Source organism: Carya illinoinensis, chromosome 7, assembly GCF_018687715.1.
Source record: "Carya illinoinensis cultivar Pawnee chromosome 7, C.illinoinensisPawnee_v1, whole genome shotgun sequence".
Taxonomy (NCBI): Eukaryota; Viridiplantae; Streptophyta; class Magnoliopsida; order Fagales; family Juglandaceae; genus Carya; species Carya illinoinensis.
The window spans coordinates 4,375,955-4,397,200 of NC_056758.1; the positions used below are offsets into that span (position 1 = coordinate 4,375,955).

Here is a 21,246-nt window from a genome sequence, read left to right on the forward strand (position 1 = left end):
CTTCAAAATACTTGAAAAACTCTTCCTTTTTAGAAGTTACCCCAAAGGCTACTAATTCTTGGCTTTGAAAATCTATTCTTAAAGAAAAACTCATCATAACAGCAAACTTTTGCTACCGGATCATGAATGGGGTACACACAAAAGCCTAGTTTGACCCTTGGATCCCCTCCAAAAGTTCTTTTAAGCCTTCTCTAAAGGATCAATCCATCCCAATAGATCCAGATCTAACAGTGGTAGCATTGATGTTAGAACAACCTAGAAGATGGAATGACATTCTTCTCTGCACTCTTTTCAGTTTGGAATCAATGCAAGAAATTCAAAAAATCAATTTTTCCCAGACCATGCTTTAGACAAACAATCTGGCTTAATCACCAATTTGGGTCTTTTTCTATAAAATCTACCTAGAACTTCATCATCTACCAGAAAAGCCCTCAATCTTCTGGTCCTCTTTCAAAAGCCGATTGTAAAAAAAATGTGAAGAATCGTGATCCAAGATAGGCTAAGATAGGCTAAAGCTCTTCCTCTGGAAGGTTTCCAACAATATCCTCCCCACTAGGACCAAATTGCAGTCACATTTGTCTCTCAGATTTTGAAACAATGTGCCCAGTTTGTCAATCAGAACCAGAAACCTTAGACCGCTTATTTATAAGATGCCCTCCCTCCCAAATCCTTTGGAAAAACTCCCCATAGCCTCTCAATATCTCCCATTTTGCAACTCAACCTCTTCTGGATTGGATTATAATCGTTTTAGATCCCTAAAAGATCCTGATTTCTAACCCTGATAAATCCTACAGCTTCCAACTCTTTGCCATCATTGCAAGGGACTCCATTTAGTTCCAGATAAATCAAATCAATCACAACTAGCAATGTCAACCTCCCTTTATCTTCTCCAAATTAGTGACCAAACTCTTCAATGAACATCTCCATATGTGGAAAGAAAAACTACAGGAAAAAACACCAACACCAGAATGGTCCCCTCCCCCACAAGGTTATTATCACTCCCTTACATATGATGTAGCAGTAAGTAATGAAGATTCTACGCTGCTACAATATGTCAATCTCATGAGGGAGATATCATCTTTGTAGTTACTAAACATATTACCTCAACAAATCCAACACTTAGAGAAGCTATGGCAGCAAAACTTGCAATTGAAGAAGCTACCCTCAGGAAGATCCCCAGCATTACCATTGAAGGAGACAATCAAATAATCATAGATGCATTACTGACTCCATCCTCCTCACCAGACTGGTCCATTTTCAATGTTCTTCATAATGTAAGCCACTCATTGCAATCCTTCTAGGCCTCTCCTATCAAAATTCATCGTCAACAAAATCGATGGATGCATAATATGGCGTAATGGGCCGCTACAAACAAGTGGTTTGGCAACATATCCTTATAAAACTACCCCAATGTCTTTTAGATTTCCACAATGGATAAGACCCACCTATTTTGTAATGTTCTATATTTATGTATTTATTTTTGTACTTATGTTTTCATGTTAAAGTCTCTAGTTTGTGTAAACCTCTTATTCAGTTTTCTTAATATGATCAAGCTTGATTAAAAAGAAAAAAGATTAATAAAAAGTAAACAGTAAAAACCTCTAAGAGGTCACAAACGCTGTCACAAAATGCATTTGATGTGGATCATGCATATTGGGCAGTCTCTTGTTTCTTGACATGATGCCAGGTTGTCGTATTAGGGTAATATTGGGCAGTCTCATTTCAGTTTGAGTTCAATTCAAATTGCAATGATTGTGAATATCAGTCTCGCTCGCCCGTTGAAGTGCATGGAAGTAAGAAACTTGAGAGCACATAAAAACCATTGAATTACACAATTATGGTTGGTTTGAATGGTGGAGCTGGATGACGCTTTCGACAACAGATTGTTGTTTGCGCTGTATAAAATTGTCGTCCCCACATTTGGCAACTACTCCTTTCTCCTCTTCACTATAAAAACCCGACATTTTTGCTAAAACCAACATTTAAAGCACTTGAATGTATGTGTACAGAAATATTAGATCAACTGCACCACAATCCAAGCCCTAGAAACCAAGGCATCCCCACTAAAAGACATGCTCCAATACAACCTCAAGTATCCATGGAATTAGCAAAATGAAGGAATTAGCCTTTCAACATAAAGTGGGGAGTAGCATTTCAACCATATCCATTGAAGGGGAGCCCATTACAAAAAGGATCATTTATAAAACTGTGAATCGTGAATTATTTAGAATCTACAATGCCAAATGCCAATTCCTATCAAACTGTAACAAAGATCTAAACAAGGGCAACATCCCCTTTGACCAGAGATTGCTGCCCAAAAATTTACTGAAGATTTACGGATCTCTTAAGCCTGCAAGAACACAAACAAGAAAAGAACAATTACTAAAAACCGCATAATATAATAATAAATCCATAATCAAACATGATTAGTATCGAACCTTGTTAGCAATATTATTGGAAAGCCAGTCAAGTCCCTCATAGAGCCCTTCCCCTGAAGTTGCACATGTGCTCTGGATATACCTGCAATAGCACCAACAACCATGACCAATTTAGCAGAGGGAATATCCAAACAGTGTCTGTGTGCATGAGATAGAGCGGGGGGGCATCAATATACCAGTGGCGTTGTCGGAGGGAGTGAAGACCAAGCTTATCAGTGATCTCAGCAGCATTCATTGCATTTGGAAGATCTTGCTTGTTTGCAAATACAAGCAGCACAGCATCCCTCAATTCATCCTACAAATTAAAAATAAAAATAAATAAATAAAACCCTGGACAAAGTTTATAACAAAATCTGCAACTTATACTCAACAACGCACTATTTAAGGTCCTGTTTATCATATAAATGAATCTGCCTACCTCATTCAACATCCGGTGCAGCTCATCCCGAGCCTCAACCACACGGTCACGATCATTGCTATCAACCACAAAAATAAGCCCCTGAGTGTTTTGGAAATAATGTCTCCACAAAGGTCGAATCTATATGTACACCAGACAAGACTCAGATACCACAAAAGGGATTATATGAATATCATCTTATAAAGCTTTACATGAAGTTAACAACTTGGTGTGTTACCATCCAAACAAGATCTACCTTGGAAGTAAGAAATCACAAATCAAATAAATAGGTTAGACCCCTCCTATAAGTCAGAATGAACTGGCTTTCCCAGATTAAGTCAATTTTACCAGAATCAAACCAACGACTAGAGGAATCATTAATTAGAAATGTATAGCTCAAAAAGCATGGCATTCTCCCATACTCATCAAGAGATTTCAAAATAAGAAAAAAAATTCACAAGAAATAAACGTATGTATTTAAGCATGTATAAATACATACGTATGCCCATGTTTATTATATATGCAACAATATGAATGGTTTTCCCCCATAAGCCAAGGAAAAACTGTAAAAAAAAGTTGCATAAGTAACTGTAGCTTATGATTATGTTATGTGCTGATGGAAGAACACGAATCAGCACAAGACCGTCAATAAGCACCTAAATCATAAATAACTATAACCATACACACTTCATTCAAATACAAATCCGCATAATATATATATATATATATTTTTATAAGTAAATGGTAGTATTAATAAGAATAGACAGAGTCCAAGTGCACAAGAAGGTATACAAGAGGAGCACCTATCTAGAAAAGAATACAACAATACTCATTTATGTCTGCCACAGCATGGATAGCCTTTCCTCTTATAGCCAAAGGAAAAACTGAAAGACAAGGTGGTTCAAATTAATGTAGCTTATGTTTGAGTTGTGTGCTAATTGGTTAGCATCTAATCAGCACAAGGCCATACATAAGCACATTAATTATTTTATTTTTTTGATAAAGTGCATAAGTACATTAATCATCAACAACTGTAACTACAACATAACTCAGCCCTGCACGCATTCTTGCATACACATAAAATGTTCGCCAGATATTGAATATATTTTCCTCACACATTAAGGAAAAACTAAAACAGAACACGGCTAGTAGATGTAGCTCATGATTTTGTTGTGTGCTAATCGGGAAACAGCTAATCAGCACAAGACCGTCAATGAGCACAAGCAGTGCAAGATCATAACACTAACTAGAAGATGTCAAGTGCATGTACTTGTGTAATACAGGAACAAATAAACTCATATATACATTTACACGTTCAAACTTGTACATTTGATATGTTTCTTATACTAATAAAAAACTACATCTATACCCAGAATAAAATTCAAACAAATATGCATTTGTTAGAATGGAAAATTTATTCTATACACACTGAACCAGGGTTGGAGGCTCCATTAACAAAGAGGCACCCAATATCTGCATTCACTAGTCACCATATGGAATTGAAAGGTCTCATAACATGTCATCACTAAATGGTTCTATTCCTAGTCTCATGTATTTGGTTGTCAAAGAACTTATGTAGTAACTAGTAAGATCACAAACCTTGTCCTGGCCACCAACATCCCAAACAGTGAAGCTAATGTTCTTATATTCCACTGTCTCCACATTGAAGCCTGAGTGAAAAAGGCAAATGAAGTATCAGTTACCAAAAGTTTAAGAAACAGACGAGTAGGTAAGATCCAATCATCTATAACTATAAAATAACAGCTCGTCTACATATTTGAACAATGTTGATAAAAAAAAAATATAAACATATAAAATAAAATAAACAAAAAAAAACAAAACAAAAAAATCATACCAATGGTGGGAATGGTGGTCACAATCTCTCCCAGCTTGAGTTTGTACAGGATGGTGGTCTTACCAGCAGCATCAAGACCCACCATAAGAATTCGCATCTCCTTCTTGGCAAAAAGACGGCTGAAAAGCTTGGTGAAAGACAACCCCATCTTTTATCTCAGCTGCATTCAAAAGCCCCGAGTCAGACCAAATCATGAACGCTACACACATCTCGTCATGCATACGAGCACACAGAATATTCAGAACCATGTTTATTACATAGGATCAAAATCAATACATAAGTTGGTTTTCACATCAGACTGATTAATGCATTAAAATGGTTTTCAACAAGATCTATGGATAATAGGTCTTGATTTTTAATCTTGTGCTTGGAATTTATTGGTTTATTCAGAATAACCTTACCGTGAAATAACCGAAGATCTAAAACAGCTCGATTTATCTCAGAAATGATAATAAATCCACAACACTGAGAAGATATTTACATTACATACATGAAAGCAATACACCATAAATCAGATCAACGCAACCATTGCAAACTAGATATATGAAAAACAAGATCTCGTTATTTAAACCAAAAAGAACTGATTTTTGTGAATAAATGGCCCTTATACCGATTGAGCTTTTCACGTTTTTTGAGAACAGAAACTGAGGATCTAAAACACATCCGATCTTATAAATCACATCTGAACGAGTCCTACATGCAAGAGGTCTGCGAGAACTTCAAAACCAAGACAGAAACATTCGCACAAAGCACACATCCAACTGGGTTTCCATAAACTGCACCAAAGCTATAATACGAAATTTAAAAAACCCCATAAAACGTTCAAATGTAGAACGGCGACCAAGATCCACAAACCAAATGGATATGGACTCAAACAAAAACGTAAACCTAGATCTAATCTATCCATATCCACGTCTAAAATGCGAGAGATGCTCACATGGCTAATACAGGAAGCCAAGTTGGGCAGATCTGGGAGTAGCTGTCCTGTGGGAGAGAGACGCGGAGAGGGGGAAATGAATCGGGGGAGGACGGTGAAGGTTTTATATGGGTGTTACAAACCCAAATTTGTTCGAGTGTTAGTAGGGCTACGTATGTTAGGGAATAACTTAAATTGCTAAGGGTATTATTGGCTATGTGTGTTCTTTTAAGGCCAAAGCAATATAAATGAAAGAGCACTCCTACTCATCTGCCTCCTTTTCACATACACTACACAAAATTAGTGACGTGGCTTTTATCTTTTTTTTCTTTTTTGTAAAACGCATGTGTTTTATAGTCTAGAGACCCTAAATACCCCAAATTAGTCTGAAATTGGTGGATTTCGATTTTTTTTTTCCTTTCCCATTCCTCCTCTGCCAGACTTCATGTTCGCCATCGTCTGGAACCGTCGATGAAAACGACTGACCGAGGACAATCTAGCAAAGCTTCTTTGTCTACTCAAGGCTGAAGTATTTTTTCCAGGTTCAAATAATGAAACCCACGACAGATTAAAAAATGATATCTTCTGTTGAAGCCAACCCATACAGGACACTTTCATGGCAGCAAACACTCCTACAACCAAAGACCAGAGATTGGTTAAAAAAACAAGTGTCAAATCTTCAAGTTTGTTTTAGAAAAAAAAAAAAAAAGCTTGAGAAGTAAATTGAATTTCTCACAAGAGCTGAACATATATTAATATTCTCTAAAAGCACGATCGTTTTCTACCGTATTCTCTTTTACATGCATAGCCATCAAGACTCAAACCCACACACTTCTGCTTCGTATACTAAGTTATGAAAGTTGCGCCCTACAATGGCCCGTAATACATTTTGATAAAAATAATATTACATGCGCACACAGAGTAATGATGAAATTTCGGACAATGACCACTTAAAAAAAATTCTCTATGCATTCTTTTAGTCATTTGATAGACTCTCACGTGTAATGGTTGGTGATCATACCGAACGACGGTAAAGGAAAAGCAACTTGTAACAAGTGAAGCTGGAAATCTAGGATTTGTCTTCAGTTAACACATAGGAGAAGCATCGAGGGAAGTTTGAGTTCAGTGTACTTGGATGCTAAGTATCATTTGGTCTGTTACACAGCCAAACTCCTCAAAAGTCGAGAATCACACGGTTGTGGATGGGGGGGGGGTGGATTTCTCTAATGGGATTGGTAACTAGGTACTTATGGGTGAGAGCAGGGGGAGAGCAGGGTCTCAGATGGGAGAAGATGAAACATCTGGCGCAGGGGAGAGGGATTCAGAGGGAGGGAGAGACATTTACGAGGGATTTCTCACGAGAGGGGGAGGGAGGGAGGGAGAGGCATTTCGTGATAGAGATTTTGTTTTAGGTACTAGACCGGGCTTCAAGTTAGACCAGATTTACCACGTTAGATTCGCGTGGTGTGTGATTTGAAAACCAGACTAGGAATAGATTTTTCCTAAATGAAATCATCAATTAGAATCACAAAAAGCCGAGGGCATCATTGGAGGGTTTGGCTCCTCGAAATTGCCATAATTTACCTAAGTAAATTTCCTTGATTATAACAAATTGGTCTCAAAGCCATGTTCCTGCAACATGGTTGAGAGGACACGACTATCATAGTTATCAAAAATAGTAAATAATTTACATGGGGAGACCGCTGCACTAAAAGAGGAGTAGTCCAGGTATGGAATGCTAATAGAAGGAGTGTTGCAGTAACTCAATAATTTGGCATTAAGCTATGATAGCTTGGTACAAATTACAACTAAACTCAGCTCAAGGGAAGGAACTTTTAACAATGTTAAGGTGGATGCTAATCCACTTTTTGATGGGCACAAGAGGATCCAAGCTCGATCTATTCGGTTGGACTTCCCTCGTTTTGATGGGGGAGATCCCAGTGAATAGATCTTGAAGGTGCAGCAATTCTTTAATTATTTTGAGACTCTAGAGGATCACAAGTTAAAAATCGCTTCTTTTCACATTGAAGGAAATGTGCTAACTTGGTATCATTGGTTGAAAGAATCAAGTCCAGTGACAAAATGGGATGACTTTTTAAAGGCCCTCCGCACTAAATTTGGGCCTTCGGCATACGATGATTCTATGGGTGCTTTCACCAAGTTGAGGCAGATAGGGAGCATAGAAGAATACTAAATTGCTTTCGAGATCTTATCCAACAAAATAAGTGGGGTAAGTGAAGAGTTTTGTATAAGTACTTTTATAAGTGGTTTAAAATATGAATTGTGAATTATTGTTACCATGTTCAAACCTAGTACTCTCATTGTTGCTTTTGGGTTGGCTCAGCTACAAGAAGAAGAAGTGACTAGAAAACAGTACCCTTACCAAAACACTCAAACCCAAAATAACCCATATTCACCCTCACTCAAGCCCACTCCTCTCAGATTACTAGGACAGAATTCCATACCCAGATTACCAGCCCCAAACCCGGTATTGAGACTTCCAACTTCCCAAAACCCGAGACTAAACCCACCATTCCAACAAAGAAATCATTATCCCATAAAGTGTGTAAGTCCCAAACAAATGCAAGAAAGAAGAGACAAAGAATTGTGCTATTTTTGTGATGAAAAGTACCATTGGGGACACAAATGTAGCAAGCCTAAGTTATACTTATTGGAGAGAATGGAATTTGAAGGGGGAAAAAGAAGAGGAATTCAAAGAAGAAGAAACCCTTAACCAACTCAATACAATGGCCCTACCTACAACACAGCAAGCTGAATTATTGGGCATATCCCTGCATGCCATTGCAAGGGCATCTTCTCCTAAAACTTTGAGGTTAGTTGGAAAAATTGGTACGTGTTTAGTTATTGTTCTCATTGATATAGGTAGTACACATAGTTTTATTGATGTGAATGTAGTAAGAAGGGCAAAACTACCAGTAGGAGAAGGCCACTTGGCAATCCAAGTTTCTGATGGGGACAGCCTTCTTTGCCTCATTTGCTGTAAGGTAGTCCTTTTGAAGATGCAAAGCTGTAACATTTTAGCCAATTTGTTCTTATTAACCCTTGGAGGGTGTGATGTTGTATTAGGGGTTGATTGGTTAAGAAGTTTGGGAACCATCAAGTGGAATTTTGCTAATTTAAGTATGAGTTTCTTTGTGGAAATGGAGAATTTATTTCTGCAAGGTTTGAGGTTACCAAAGAAGGCCATAAAGGAAGAACACAATTTGAGCAAAGCTGCCCTTATAGAAGGAAGAGGAATATGGCTACAATTTATGGAGATCAGTGACAAGCCAGGAGGAGCACCCATAGAGCTTGCCTTACAAGCTGTTTTGAGTGATTTCAAAACAATGTTTACGGAACCTCGTGGACTCTCACCCCCCAGGAGTCATGATCATTAGATCCAACTCCAAGAAACAGCTAAACTGACATGTGTTAGGCCCTATCGATACCTCTATTATAGGAAAGAATAGATTGAGAAGCTGGTCAGGGAAATGTTAAAAGCAGGGATCATTCAACCAAGTCAAAGTCCATACTCTTCGCCAATCCTTTTGGTGAGGAAAGCAGATGGGAGTTGGCACATTTGCATTGATTATTGGGCTCTAAACAAAGACACCATCAAAGATAAGTTCCACATTCCTAATATAGATGAATTGTTGGACGAGCTTAATGGTGCTAAGTTATTTTTTTAACTTGATTTACGATCAGGCTATCATCAAATCAGGATGAAACCTGAGGATGTGCCCAAAACTGCCTTTCGTACACATGAGGGGCATTCTAAGTTTTTAGTGATACCCTTTGGGCTCACCAATGCTCCATCAACCTTTCAAGATTTGATGAATGAGATATTTAGGTCATATCTTAAGAAATTTGTGTTAGTTTTTTTTCTTTTTTTTTTTTTTTATGACATACTTGTGTACAGTAAATCTATTCAAGAACATGTAGGGCATCTCAAAGCTATCCTAGAAGTTTTGAGACAACACCAGCTATATGCCAAGACTTCAACATGTGTGTTTGGATGTAAGGAAGTAGAGTATTTGGGCCATTTTATTTCTAAAGAATGAGTCAAAGCATATCTACTAAAGATTACAACCATGATGGAGTGGCTTGAACCTAAGAATCCTAAAGCTTTAAGGGGATTTTTAAGTTTAACAGGTTATTACAGGAAGTTTGTAAAAAGATATGGAAGTATTGTAGCTCCTATAACTGCTTTACTTAAGAAAAAATCTTTTAAGTGGAATGAGGCGTTCTTGGCTTACCAAATTTTTTCAAAATGTTCGTAGCGGAATGTGATGCTTCTGGAAATGGTTTGGGAGCTATTTTAATGCAAAAATGGAGACCTCTAGCTTATTTGAGCCAAGCATTAAAAGATAAAAATTTATTTTTATCCATTTATGAAAAGGAATTATTAGCTCTTGTATTGGCTATTCGAAAATGGAGGCATTATTTATTGGGCAACAGATTTAAAGTAAGGATTGACTAGAAAGTCCTAAAACACCTGTTGGAGCAAAAGGTTGGAACTCCTTCCAATAAAAGTGGATTGCAAAGTTGTTAGGCTTTGATTTAAGTGTGGAATATCGCAGTGGAAAAGGAAACAAGGCAGCAGATGCTTTCTCTAGGTTACTAAATAGAAGGACAGACCTAAGATGACTTTGACTAAATATGGAGAAGTCATGGCTATCAATATGGTTATGGTTAATTGGTGGGAAGAGCTCCACCAAGTATACTAGCAAGACCCCCAATTGCAGCAATTACTCAACCACGACCATCAAGGTGATCTTGATCCCCTCAAGTACCAGCTTAGAGGAGGGTTCTTATTCTACAAAGGAATGTTGCACTTGGGAACCCTCAAGGCACAATAAGAGCAAGTCATGTAGCAATTTCATAGTAGCTATGACGCTCCCAAATTCCGTTTGGGATCGGACGGACATTTGAAGCGTCAAGACATGCAACACAAGGTTACCTGCCCCCGTTCATGACATATAAGATGCAATATTCCTAACATGCATCTAACATTATGCAATATTAGCAGCAAATAATTTTTTTCTTTAGCAATACTATGCACCAAATTGAAAATATCCCAAATGCTTAAAACATACTTTATACGTAAAGATCCATTGAACAACTAAGATCACAACACTAGTCCAAAATGGTTATGATTCCAAAAAGTACTAGAGATGCAACTCCATCGTACAAGTAGCAATTTACATTAACTACTATATTAACATTGACGTCGCACCGTCGCTTAGTCAACTGTGTCTAGTTGATCAACTCCTGATTCTTCTTCAAGTCCTGTAACAAGATCTACCATTCGGGGGGAATGGTAGTTGGGACTACCAAAGTGAGATTTGATTACAAATCTCAGTAAGTTAACAAAAAACTTCCACACAAGCTAATGATGCATGGATGACAGTAAAAATATAAATGCATAATCAAATTCATAAGTAATTAAAGCATAAATTGGCGTACAACATAGCATAATTGACATAACTTAAATTGAAATATGAACTGAACTTGACTTGACAAAAACTTGATCTGAAACTTGACTTAGCATAAACTTGATCTGAAACTTGAATTAACATGAACATGATATTAAACTTAATTTATCATGAACTTGTTCTGAAACTTGACTTAACATGAACGTGATATGAAACTTGACTTATCATGAACTTGTTCTGAAACTTGACTTAACATGAAAAATACATACTCCACAGTTGTTGTGGCCCCATGTATTCTACGTGTAAATACATACTCCACAGTTGTTGTAGGCTCATGTATTCTATACAAACTTGACTTAATATGAAAAATACATACTCCACAGTTGTTGTAGACCCATGTATTCTACGTGTAAATACATACTCCACAGTTGTTGTGGCCCCATGTATTCTACACGTCACAATTACTGTGTCTCACGTAGTGTATGCGTCACAATTGCTGTGACCCCATATTTCGTGTGCCACAGATGTTGTGGACCCCACGAAACTGAATGTACTCAAGATGAAACGTGACTGGAATACGAAAGGACTGAAGTCCTGACGTAACATAACGTGACTTGAACATAACTTGAAATACATGACCAACTTGAGATAGAAACATTTCGTAACATGTCATAACATATAATAGACAACATATTTAATATGACATACTTGCAACAATGAATATTACATGACTTGACATACATGTAATAGATGACATACTTAACATGACGTACTTGTAATGTATAACAATACATGACAGAATATATTATGTAACAGTTTTCATATACATGACAGAATATATTATGTAACAGATAAAAATCGATGACAGAATAAATTCTATATAACAGACAATTATGTTATAACTTGGCATGGCATGACATATATGATAATACACATATATATACACTATAGTTCATTTACTTAGCACACATATATAGTAGACTGCTAGTAAGTTAAAAGCTAACTTACCTCGATCTCCGCGTTTCTTATAAAACCTTAAGCGCGATTACGAGGAACTATAATTAGTGATTCTAAAAGTTAGCATTAAATCACTAATAAATTGAAATATGAAAAATACTAACTTAAAGAGTAAAATTTCCATTTTACTCTCTGCATGTAGGAAAATGACCGTTTTACCCATAACTTAAGGATTTTGCATACTAACTCCAAAAGTCACCAAAATTTACATGCCTCATGTAAATTTTATCCTCAATTCAAATATCAATTTATAAAAATTTAAAACTAATCACAACTATTAAAATTCCATAGGGCCGAAATTCTCATATGCTATTTCTATTGATTTTTGTTTCCAACTTGTTTTGATCAACCTTTTGATCTATGACTTATAAATATGTGATCTTTAAACCAAACCATCACATGGTTTAAAAATATGTCCTAAAACATATAGAAGCTTCTAATTCAAGATCACATGGTTAGAAATTAACCAAAACATAAATTTAGCCAAGAACATCCACACTTTGGCTTATCTGAATATCTCTTTGCATAAAATTTCATATCTTTGAAACTAACATCAAATATTTTCAAAATACTAATATAACATGTATATAAGATGCTTAGGATCCTCCAATAAAATTATCAAAGTCATTGGAATAGGTTTAGACCATCAAAAAGTTAAACTTTCTCAAAACAGAAACTGTTTTTCCTCTTCCAGTTTCTAAGTTTCTAAATCTAAGCAAATCTTTCATCAAAACCTTTAATCATGCAAAAATCCTCAACCAATAGTCATATATACATGTTAAAAATACTCCATAAAAATTTCAGACCAATATCTATCCATTAGCTTGGTCAAAAACTCCAAACTATAACATATTCTCCAGTTTATCTTCCAGAATGACCTTTCTATAGTTTACATAATATTTTACTGATCAAATGATTTTCAAATGAGACAAATAAGATATCCACATAAACTAGACTAAAAAAGGAACAACTTATATGAAGAAGACTTTATGATAAAACACTTACAAAAGCTTCGAAATGGGTGTGCAAAAGAACTCCTAAAAGCTGTCTGAGAGAGAGTGTTTGGTATTCTTTTAATGGAAAGTGTAAATGAGATAATTTCGTGGGGAGGGGTGGCTGGAGATTCTTATGGATAAGATATAAAAGAGATGAGGCTGGAGTGAGAGTTAAGTGTAGGACTCTCTTACCCGAAGTGAGAGTTAAGTGTAGGACTCTCTTACCCAATAATATCCACGAAATTAGTTTAAAATATTTTTATCCAATAATATCCACAAAATTAGCTTAAAATATTTTTATCCAAAAATATCTACAAAAATTAGCTCAAGATATTTTTATCCAATAATATCTACAGTTTTGAACAGACGTTTCGTCCGAACATATGAAAAAGTGTTATAACGCCATAAGACCTTAATTAACCCTCCGAGTCTAATGGCACAAACCATAATACATTTAGACACTTCTAACTATCTCCAATAATCATAAACACACTTATGATACCATAATGAGTAATAACACTAACTATGTAGTTAGACTAAAACTTATATGATTAATGAATTTGTGAAAGCTTATAGAGTCTTCACAAGGTTCCTAAAGTCAATAGAAATTCCACAATTGAATTTCTAGCGGGCTGTTACAGTAGCCCTATGGGAGGGCATACTGGTTCACAAAAGACTCACTCTAGGCTCGAGAGGGAATTCTTTTGGCATGGTATGAGGAAAGACATCAGAAAATACATAAGAGAATACAAGGTATGCCAAAGAAACAAAATAGAAAACCTTAAACCAGTTGGGGCCTTATAGCCTCTGCCAATACCTAATAAAGTGTGGGTGGATATTAGTATGGACTTTATAGAGGGGTTGCCTCTATCTAAGAGATACAGTGTAATCATGGTAATGGTAGACAGGTTTAGCAAGTACAGTTATTTCCACTAGCTCACCCATACACAATAGCAATAGTCACAAAAGCATTCATGGAAAACATATTCAAATTAGATGGCATGCCACATAGCATAATCAGTGATCGAGATGCAATATTCACAAGCCACTTTTGAAAGGAAATCTTCCATTTAAGTGGAAGAAAGCTACTAATGAGTTTGGCGTACCATCTCCAAATAGATGGACAGATAGAAGTGATGAACAAATGATTAGAAGGATATCTCAGGTGCTTTACTAGTGACAAACCCAAAAATTGGGCTAGTTGGCTAGCCTTAGCCGAGTGGACAAACAATACCTTAGAGCACTCTTCCACAAGGTTTACCCCCTTTGAGGTATTATACGGACAGAAGCCACCATGGCTCCTCCCATATGAGCCTGGAACCACGGCAGTACAAGTTGTTGAAGATGAAATGCAAAGCCGAGACTTCATCCTCACCTTGGTGTGAGAAAACCTACAAGAAGCTCAGACACAATGAAGCATTACGAGGACAATAAAAGAACAGAAATGGAATATAACATGGGGGATTGGGTCTATTTGAGGTTAAGACCCTATAGGCAGACAACGACCGTAGTGAGGAAAAGCTTGGAGCCTTCCCCACGGTACTTTAGGCCTTTCCAAATCATTCAAAAAATTGGAAAAGTTGCATACAAGGTCGATTTGCCCAAAGAATCCAAGATTTACCCAGTATTTCACATATCTTGCCTCAAAAAGAAGCTTGGAACCCAAATAAACCTTGACCCTAGATTGCCAATAGTGATGGAAGATGGCACAATGGCTCCCAAACCAAAGAAAATAATAGAGAGAAGGCTCAAGAAAAAGGGAGATTGTGCGGAAGTTGACTTTTTGATTCAGTGGAAGGGAGCTAACAAGGAGGATGCCACCTGGGTAGATGCAGGAGAGCTACGCAAGGCATATTCTGAACTCGAGGGCAAGTTCTTTTGAAGGAATGGGCTATGTTACATGCCCAAATTTGTTCAAGTGTTAGTAGGGCTACGTATGTTAGGGAATAACTTAATTTGTTAAGGTTATTATTGGTTATGTGTGTTCTTTAATTTAGTTGGGTCTAGATTGAGTCAATGGGCTGTTATAGTTAATGGGACATGATTTATAATGGGTTGTTATTTGCACTAGTCCATGCTTAGTGGGTCAGTTATTTTCCGTTGAATGCAAGTCTGTGTTGCCTATTTAAGGCCAAAGCAATATGTGAATGAAATCATCAATTTAAATCACAAAAAGCGGAGTGCATCATTGGAGGGTCTGGCTCCCAAAAATGCTAGAATTTACCTAAATACATTTCTTTGACTATAACATAGGGGTCGGAGATAATGGTAATTTTGATGTCGTGTCCATAAACATTTGGTGCTAGTTGGTTCGAAGAAAGTATTGGAATTGAAGCTCAATCTCTCTCTCTTCTCTATATCTTTTCCTGTTTGGCCGTTAAAACTTGAAAGAGCCATGCTACATCAATCCTTGAGACTCGTCTCGACAAAGAGTAAAAAGTTTCTTTTTTTATTTTTTTATTTTTTATCCAATTTTTTATATTTTTAAATATGTTTTTTAAAAAATTCACAATATCACTAAAAAAAAAAAATTTAAGCACTAATTAAAAAAAAAGAAAAAAATTTTATCAAGACCCAAATTCGATAGGACTAGCATTTTTTAACTTGAAAATCCTAAAATTTATTTTTTAAAAATCTAAATTATTAATCGGATGAGTTTTTTTGGCCAAAAACTCAAAAATTAAAAATGATGTTCTGGTTATAATTATAAGGTTAAGTGCATGTTTATGATTGTGGTGGAAAATATAATGTATAGTTTTAAGATTTATAGCTTATAACTTAAGTAATAAGATCTACTATTAAAAGGTTATTTATTATTTAGTAACCATATATTTAAAACACTTTCAATCATGTTAAGTTTATTTGAAAACAAATTAAAAAAATACTTTCTGATGTAGAAATTACGATTATTTAAATTTTTAAAAGATTAAAATCATCTCTGAAAATTTGAAAATTATAATTATCTTAAAGTTGTACAGGTATTTTCGTCTATTGATAGTCTTTTTAAAATTCAAATTACATTTCGTATTATCCAAAAACATACTTTTTAGAAAAATTATTAAAATGATATTTTTTTTCAAACATACTTTTTAACTTATTTGAGATTAAAAGTGTTTTGATATATAACATCTAAATAACCTAATTTTTATATTAAAGAGCTTTTAAATCTATTTAAATACTTTTTAAGATTCTTATCATAATCTCAAATAGGCTCTAAAATATGTTAAGATAAATATAAATATAAATATATATAATTAACTATAAATTTTAGAAGACGATCAATTTCAAAGAAGTGGGTGGACTTATTGCTCTCAACAGTACTTTTGAAACTAGTCAAATATACTTGCTTCCTTTTTAAGTTCTAGCCGTGTAACAAGGTATTTTTACATAATACAAATATTATTAAATTAAATATTTTATTTTTAAATATTACTTAAATATAAATATTTTGTTATTTTAATCATTATCTAATTATTACAAATTTTTTAAACAGAATACAAATTTTTTAATTTTTAAAATAAAAATTATATTAAAAAAATTATATTCAACCAGTTTTTTAACTTTAAAATATTTTTATTCAACTTTTTCTTTCCTTTCCTAAAACTCATAAAGACATTTAATTTAAATCATTTTACTATTATTTACAAATTATTTCACCACCAATTATAAATATTTTAAAATATTTAAATGTCCAAATGAGCCATCTTGTTATAACAAAATATAAGAGTATAGTCTTTTTTTGTTTTATATGTTTGTCAACGACGTGGCCTAGAAAATGTGCAATGGTATATCGACAACTCTTTTATAACTCATTTCAAACAATCAATGAAATCATGTCACTCCATTAAAAAAAATGTAATATTACAAAACCATCCTCCATTTCATGTAGAGTTGTAAAATAGTTGTTAGGTTATCATTATTTTTAAAAATATGCATATCAAGAGGAAAATATGAAATATACATATCAATATATTGTAATTAGAAATATGTATATTTTATAATTTCTTCAACTTATTTTTAGTATTGTGAAATCACCATTTGTCCCAAAACTTTAAGATAATGGAAAAATGTAGATTTTATTATTTGTATTATATTATTAACATTATCGCTCACCTATGAGCCAAACTTTTTCTCAATGAGTAGGTCCAACTAGGGGTGCTACCCTCCCCTGCATGGGCGAGGGCGGGGTACCCCATTCGATAACTGGGGTGTGGGGTGGATATCCAACTATTCGCCCCCCACATGGGTGCATTTGGGCCTTTGGCTCATTTCAATTATTTTGAGCTAGATCAATTTTTTAGGTTCAAAATAGCCCAAAAACACATTCAAACATATTTTTGGACCTAAAATTTAAGTACAACTATATTTATATATTAAGAAAACTAAAACAATTATGAATAGAAACTATTAACTATATACTAATTATTAAGTTCCAAGTTCCAACTAATACTATTAGTCTATTAAGTACTAAGTAATAACCATCACTAAGGCATTAAGATATTTCAAATTTACAAATGATACAAAATAAGACAACTAATAAACTATTACAAAATTACAAAGACATATAAAAGTAATAAATACTACAAATTGTACTATTAACGTTACAACTAATTGTAAATTAACAAAATCATAACATTGGAAAGTTTGATTAATTTTGGGCAGCGGTGAGTTCATTGAGACTCTGAGTTGTGTTCACTGTTGAGTGCTATGAGAATTAAATTCAAGATCATAAAACCTGCAATAATAATAAGTTAAAAATAAAACTAATTAGTATTATAAATATAAAGTTATAACTTATAAAAAAATATTAAGGGATTAAATGTGCAAACCATGAACAATGGTGGGTCTAGACTCTAATATACACGAAGTCATACTGTAGTTGAGGTAGCCGTAGACGTCGTCTGAGGTATCACTACAACAATTCAATTTAAAATTAACACCAATTAAATGAAAATAAATAAATTAAAATAAGAAAATTGAATTCAAGTAATAAATTACTAGTTGTAGGCTCATCAACACCCTCCTCCTTGGAATCGATGTGATAATAATCAATAACATATGGAACATGAATTGAACTCACCGTGATCCAATTTGAAATGCAAATCAAAATCTCGACAGTGGTAGGATCTAATAAGCTCCAGAATGAATCCAATATGTGCCTTCCGATGCTAAAGACTGATTTTGAGGCTACGGTACTAATTGGGATGACCAAAATATTGCGGGCTATTTGTGCAAGGACGGGATACTTGGGGACATGTATCATTTACAAGCTAAGATATCAAAGTCTCGTACATATGGTTCAAGATCCGCTGCAAAGTGTCTATCAATCTCTGACTTAGCCTTTGGAGCATTACTCGTGAATGGGTTCTGCTCCATCCTGTCACCCTAGTCCAATCTATGTTTTTTCTCAGCCTTGGGATCTGGAACTAATGGGGGGATAGATATAGGTGCCGCAATATTACATCCCCACAATGGTAAACTCATCAAATAATCTATTAAGGATTTTCCTAACTCTTGATGCAATATGCTTTGCTCATATTTGCTTGTAAGCAATAACCAATTCATATATAATGCCATCCACATTAAACCAGGGATAAAGGACAATAGCAACATATAACAACATATTATCCCTATCGAAATCTCCCCCCTAATACTTGTTGTGCTTCTCCCTTATCAACAATGCCATCTCCAGCAACCTAGTGTGACAGCCTGCGATAATCTTCTCTAATTATTCTTTTATCTTACATATTTGTTGACAAAAATGATTAGTAACCTCGTAGAAAAGCCTTAGAAAATCTATGAAAGTAGATACAACATCCCAGTTCTCAGTCATAAGCTTCCCTAATCCCGAGTGATCATCAAAATATTTTACATATTGAATGTCTTCCTCATCCAATAATGCAAATGCTAACTTATACTCGTGAACCGCCTCCAACATAAAAAATATTGAGTTCCATCGTGTAGTCAAATTAGTACAAAACTCCTTCAATATTAGGCCCATAGATCTCACACCAACATTGAATTTCTTCAATCTCACATGAGAAGGTCTCAGCCATCTCACAGCAGTCCTAACCCGAGCAATCGAGTCTTGAAATTTTTTCATATTATCATTGATAATAAGATTAAGAATATGTGCCGCATATTTCACATGCAAATAATCACTATCAAAGATTGTTTTATTTGTCTATCTAAGAAAGGTCTTAAGATATCCTTATGCGACATCGTTAGATGAGATATTATCACTATAGATGTCACAATGCATGTCAATCCCCACTCCTTACATTGAATTTCTCCAATCTCATATGAGAATATCTCAGCCATCTCACAGCAGTCTTGACTTGAGCAATCGAGTTTTGAAATTTTTTCATATTATCATTAATAATGAGATTAAGAATATATGCCGCATACTTCACATGCAAATAATCACTGTCAAAGATTGTTTTATTTGCCTATCTAAGAAAGGTCTTTAGATATCTTTATGCGACATCGTTAGGCGAGATATTATCAATATACATGTCACAACGCATGTCAACCCCCACTCCTTTATAGTGGCCTCTAAGACCCTCTCATTCGTCTCATCCTTATGATTGGTAATTTGATAAAATTTGAGAATTTTTTTATGCAATGTTCAATCACAATCAACAAAATGACAAGTCAAATATATATAATTAAAATTTTGGACCAATGTCCAACAATTAGTGGTGAGACAAGCAAGCTGACCTAACAAAAAACCCCTTAACTTTTCTTTTTCAGATCAGTAATATTTTTTTTACATCATTTGCCACTATGTGGCGAGAAGGAAGTTAAAACCTTGGTTCCAAGTAGTGAGAATACACTTGGAACCCTTTCACATCCACAATTGGAAAATGTAGATCATCCATGATGACCATACGAGCTAGGTGTATCCTACATTCCTTAGAATCATACTGATGAAGCGCTAAAACTGCATGATTAAGTTATTTAAGTGAATAAATTGTTTAATAAAAAAATGATTTAAGTACTTAATTATGCAATAGATCACAATACTTGAATCAATTGATAATTCTAATATTCTTAGTGCTTTCGAAGATTTATAATGCAATTATTTCACATGAAAATAAATATTTCAATTTTATTCCTCTTATAACAGGAAAGGTTTGGAAGAGAAATGGAAGAATCGAGAAAAGCCCAAAGAGCGAGGTGTGGAAGAATGTGAGAAGAAGAGTAAATGAATTTTGAGACTAAACATTTCTTCAATAACGGGCTTGATGGGCTTGCTAGTAGCTAGACAGGAACCTTTGCTGGGAGTGCTGGGCTTCGAGAGATTGAGAGAGAGATCATCTGGGTTTCTTTTGTTATTTTTCTGTTTTTCTTTCTTTTGGCTGTTGAGGTGCAGACCATAAAAGGCCCTCTCTTCAGTTATTTTATTTTATTGTTTTTTCCTTAGTTTGAGCTGAGTGGTAGTCGGCGTGAGGTTGAAAGCAGAACTGAAGCTCACACATGCATCAAAACAGCAACTCACAGCCAGCCACTCACACATGCAGAAAACTTGGGACCACAGCAGCTCATACATGCAGAAAACTTGGGAGCATCATCACTCACGGATGGAAAGCAGCAGAACCAAGCACATGGCTGGGCGAAAACTTGATTCTCTTTACTTTGCTGAACATGGCTTGAACATGGTAGGATGCTGGAACTCACGGATGGAAGGGAACCAAATCAATAAACACAGCAGACAGCACGCAAGAAAGCAACAGAATCATGTGCTGGACCAAAAACAGAACCGTGCACATGGTCTACGGGGCTCCAGCTCTTTTTCTTTTTTTCTTTATCATTTTTTTTGTTATTCTTTTGAGCTGGCTGTAAGCTTACAGACCTTATAAAATTGGGGGCTTGAAGCTTATTGGAACACTCATTTTTTTTTTCTTTTCTTTACGTTGCAGACGGGAGGTTTACTTTTTTTTCTTCTTTTTCATTCGGCGACAGCAGAGTGGCTAAGCTGGGAGTTGTTAGTTTGTTCTTTCATTTTCTTTCTTTTTCGTTTAAACTGGGAAACGGCAGAGTGGAGTTTTAGTTTCTATTTTTTTTCTTTCTTTCGTTCAGACAGAGAACAGGGGCGGAAGCTCGCATTTTTGGATTTGTTTCTGTTATTTTACGTTCTTAGTGCAGATAGTAGACGGCTGGTTTTGTTTTACACACATTAGTTTTTCTTCT

General features: G+C 35.1%; 1 protein-coding gene across 1 annotated transcript; it reads right to left on the reverse strand.

Annotated features, from left to right (window-relative positions):
* Positions 1–2,104: 2,104 nt before the first annotated feature.
* Positions 2,105–5,783, reverse strand: LOC122316654 (ADP-ribosylation factor). The gene is made up of 7 exons (XM_043133340.1): positions 5,628–5,783; positions 4,691–4,850; positions 4,435–4,505; positions 2,857–2,976; positions 2,615–2,733; positions 2,439–2,520; positions 2,105–2,350 (listed from the first exon to the last, which is right to left on the reverse strand). Exons 2-7 carry the CDS (start codon positions 4,836–4,838, stop codon positions 2,345–2,347), a joined length of 546 nt encoding a protein of 181 aa, XP_042989274.1. The 5' UTR covers positions 4,839–4,850; positions 5,628–5,783; the 3' UTR covers positions 2,105–2,344.
* Between the last annotated feature and the right edge of the window lie 15,463 nt (positions 5,784–21,246).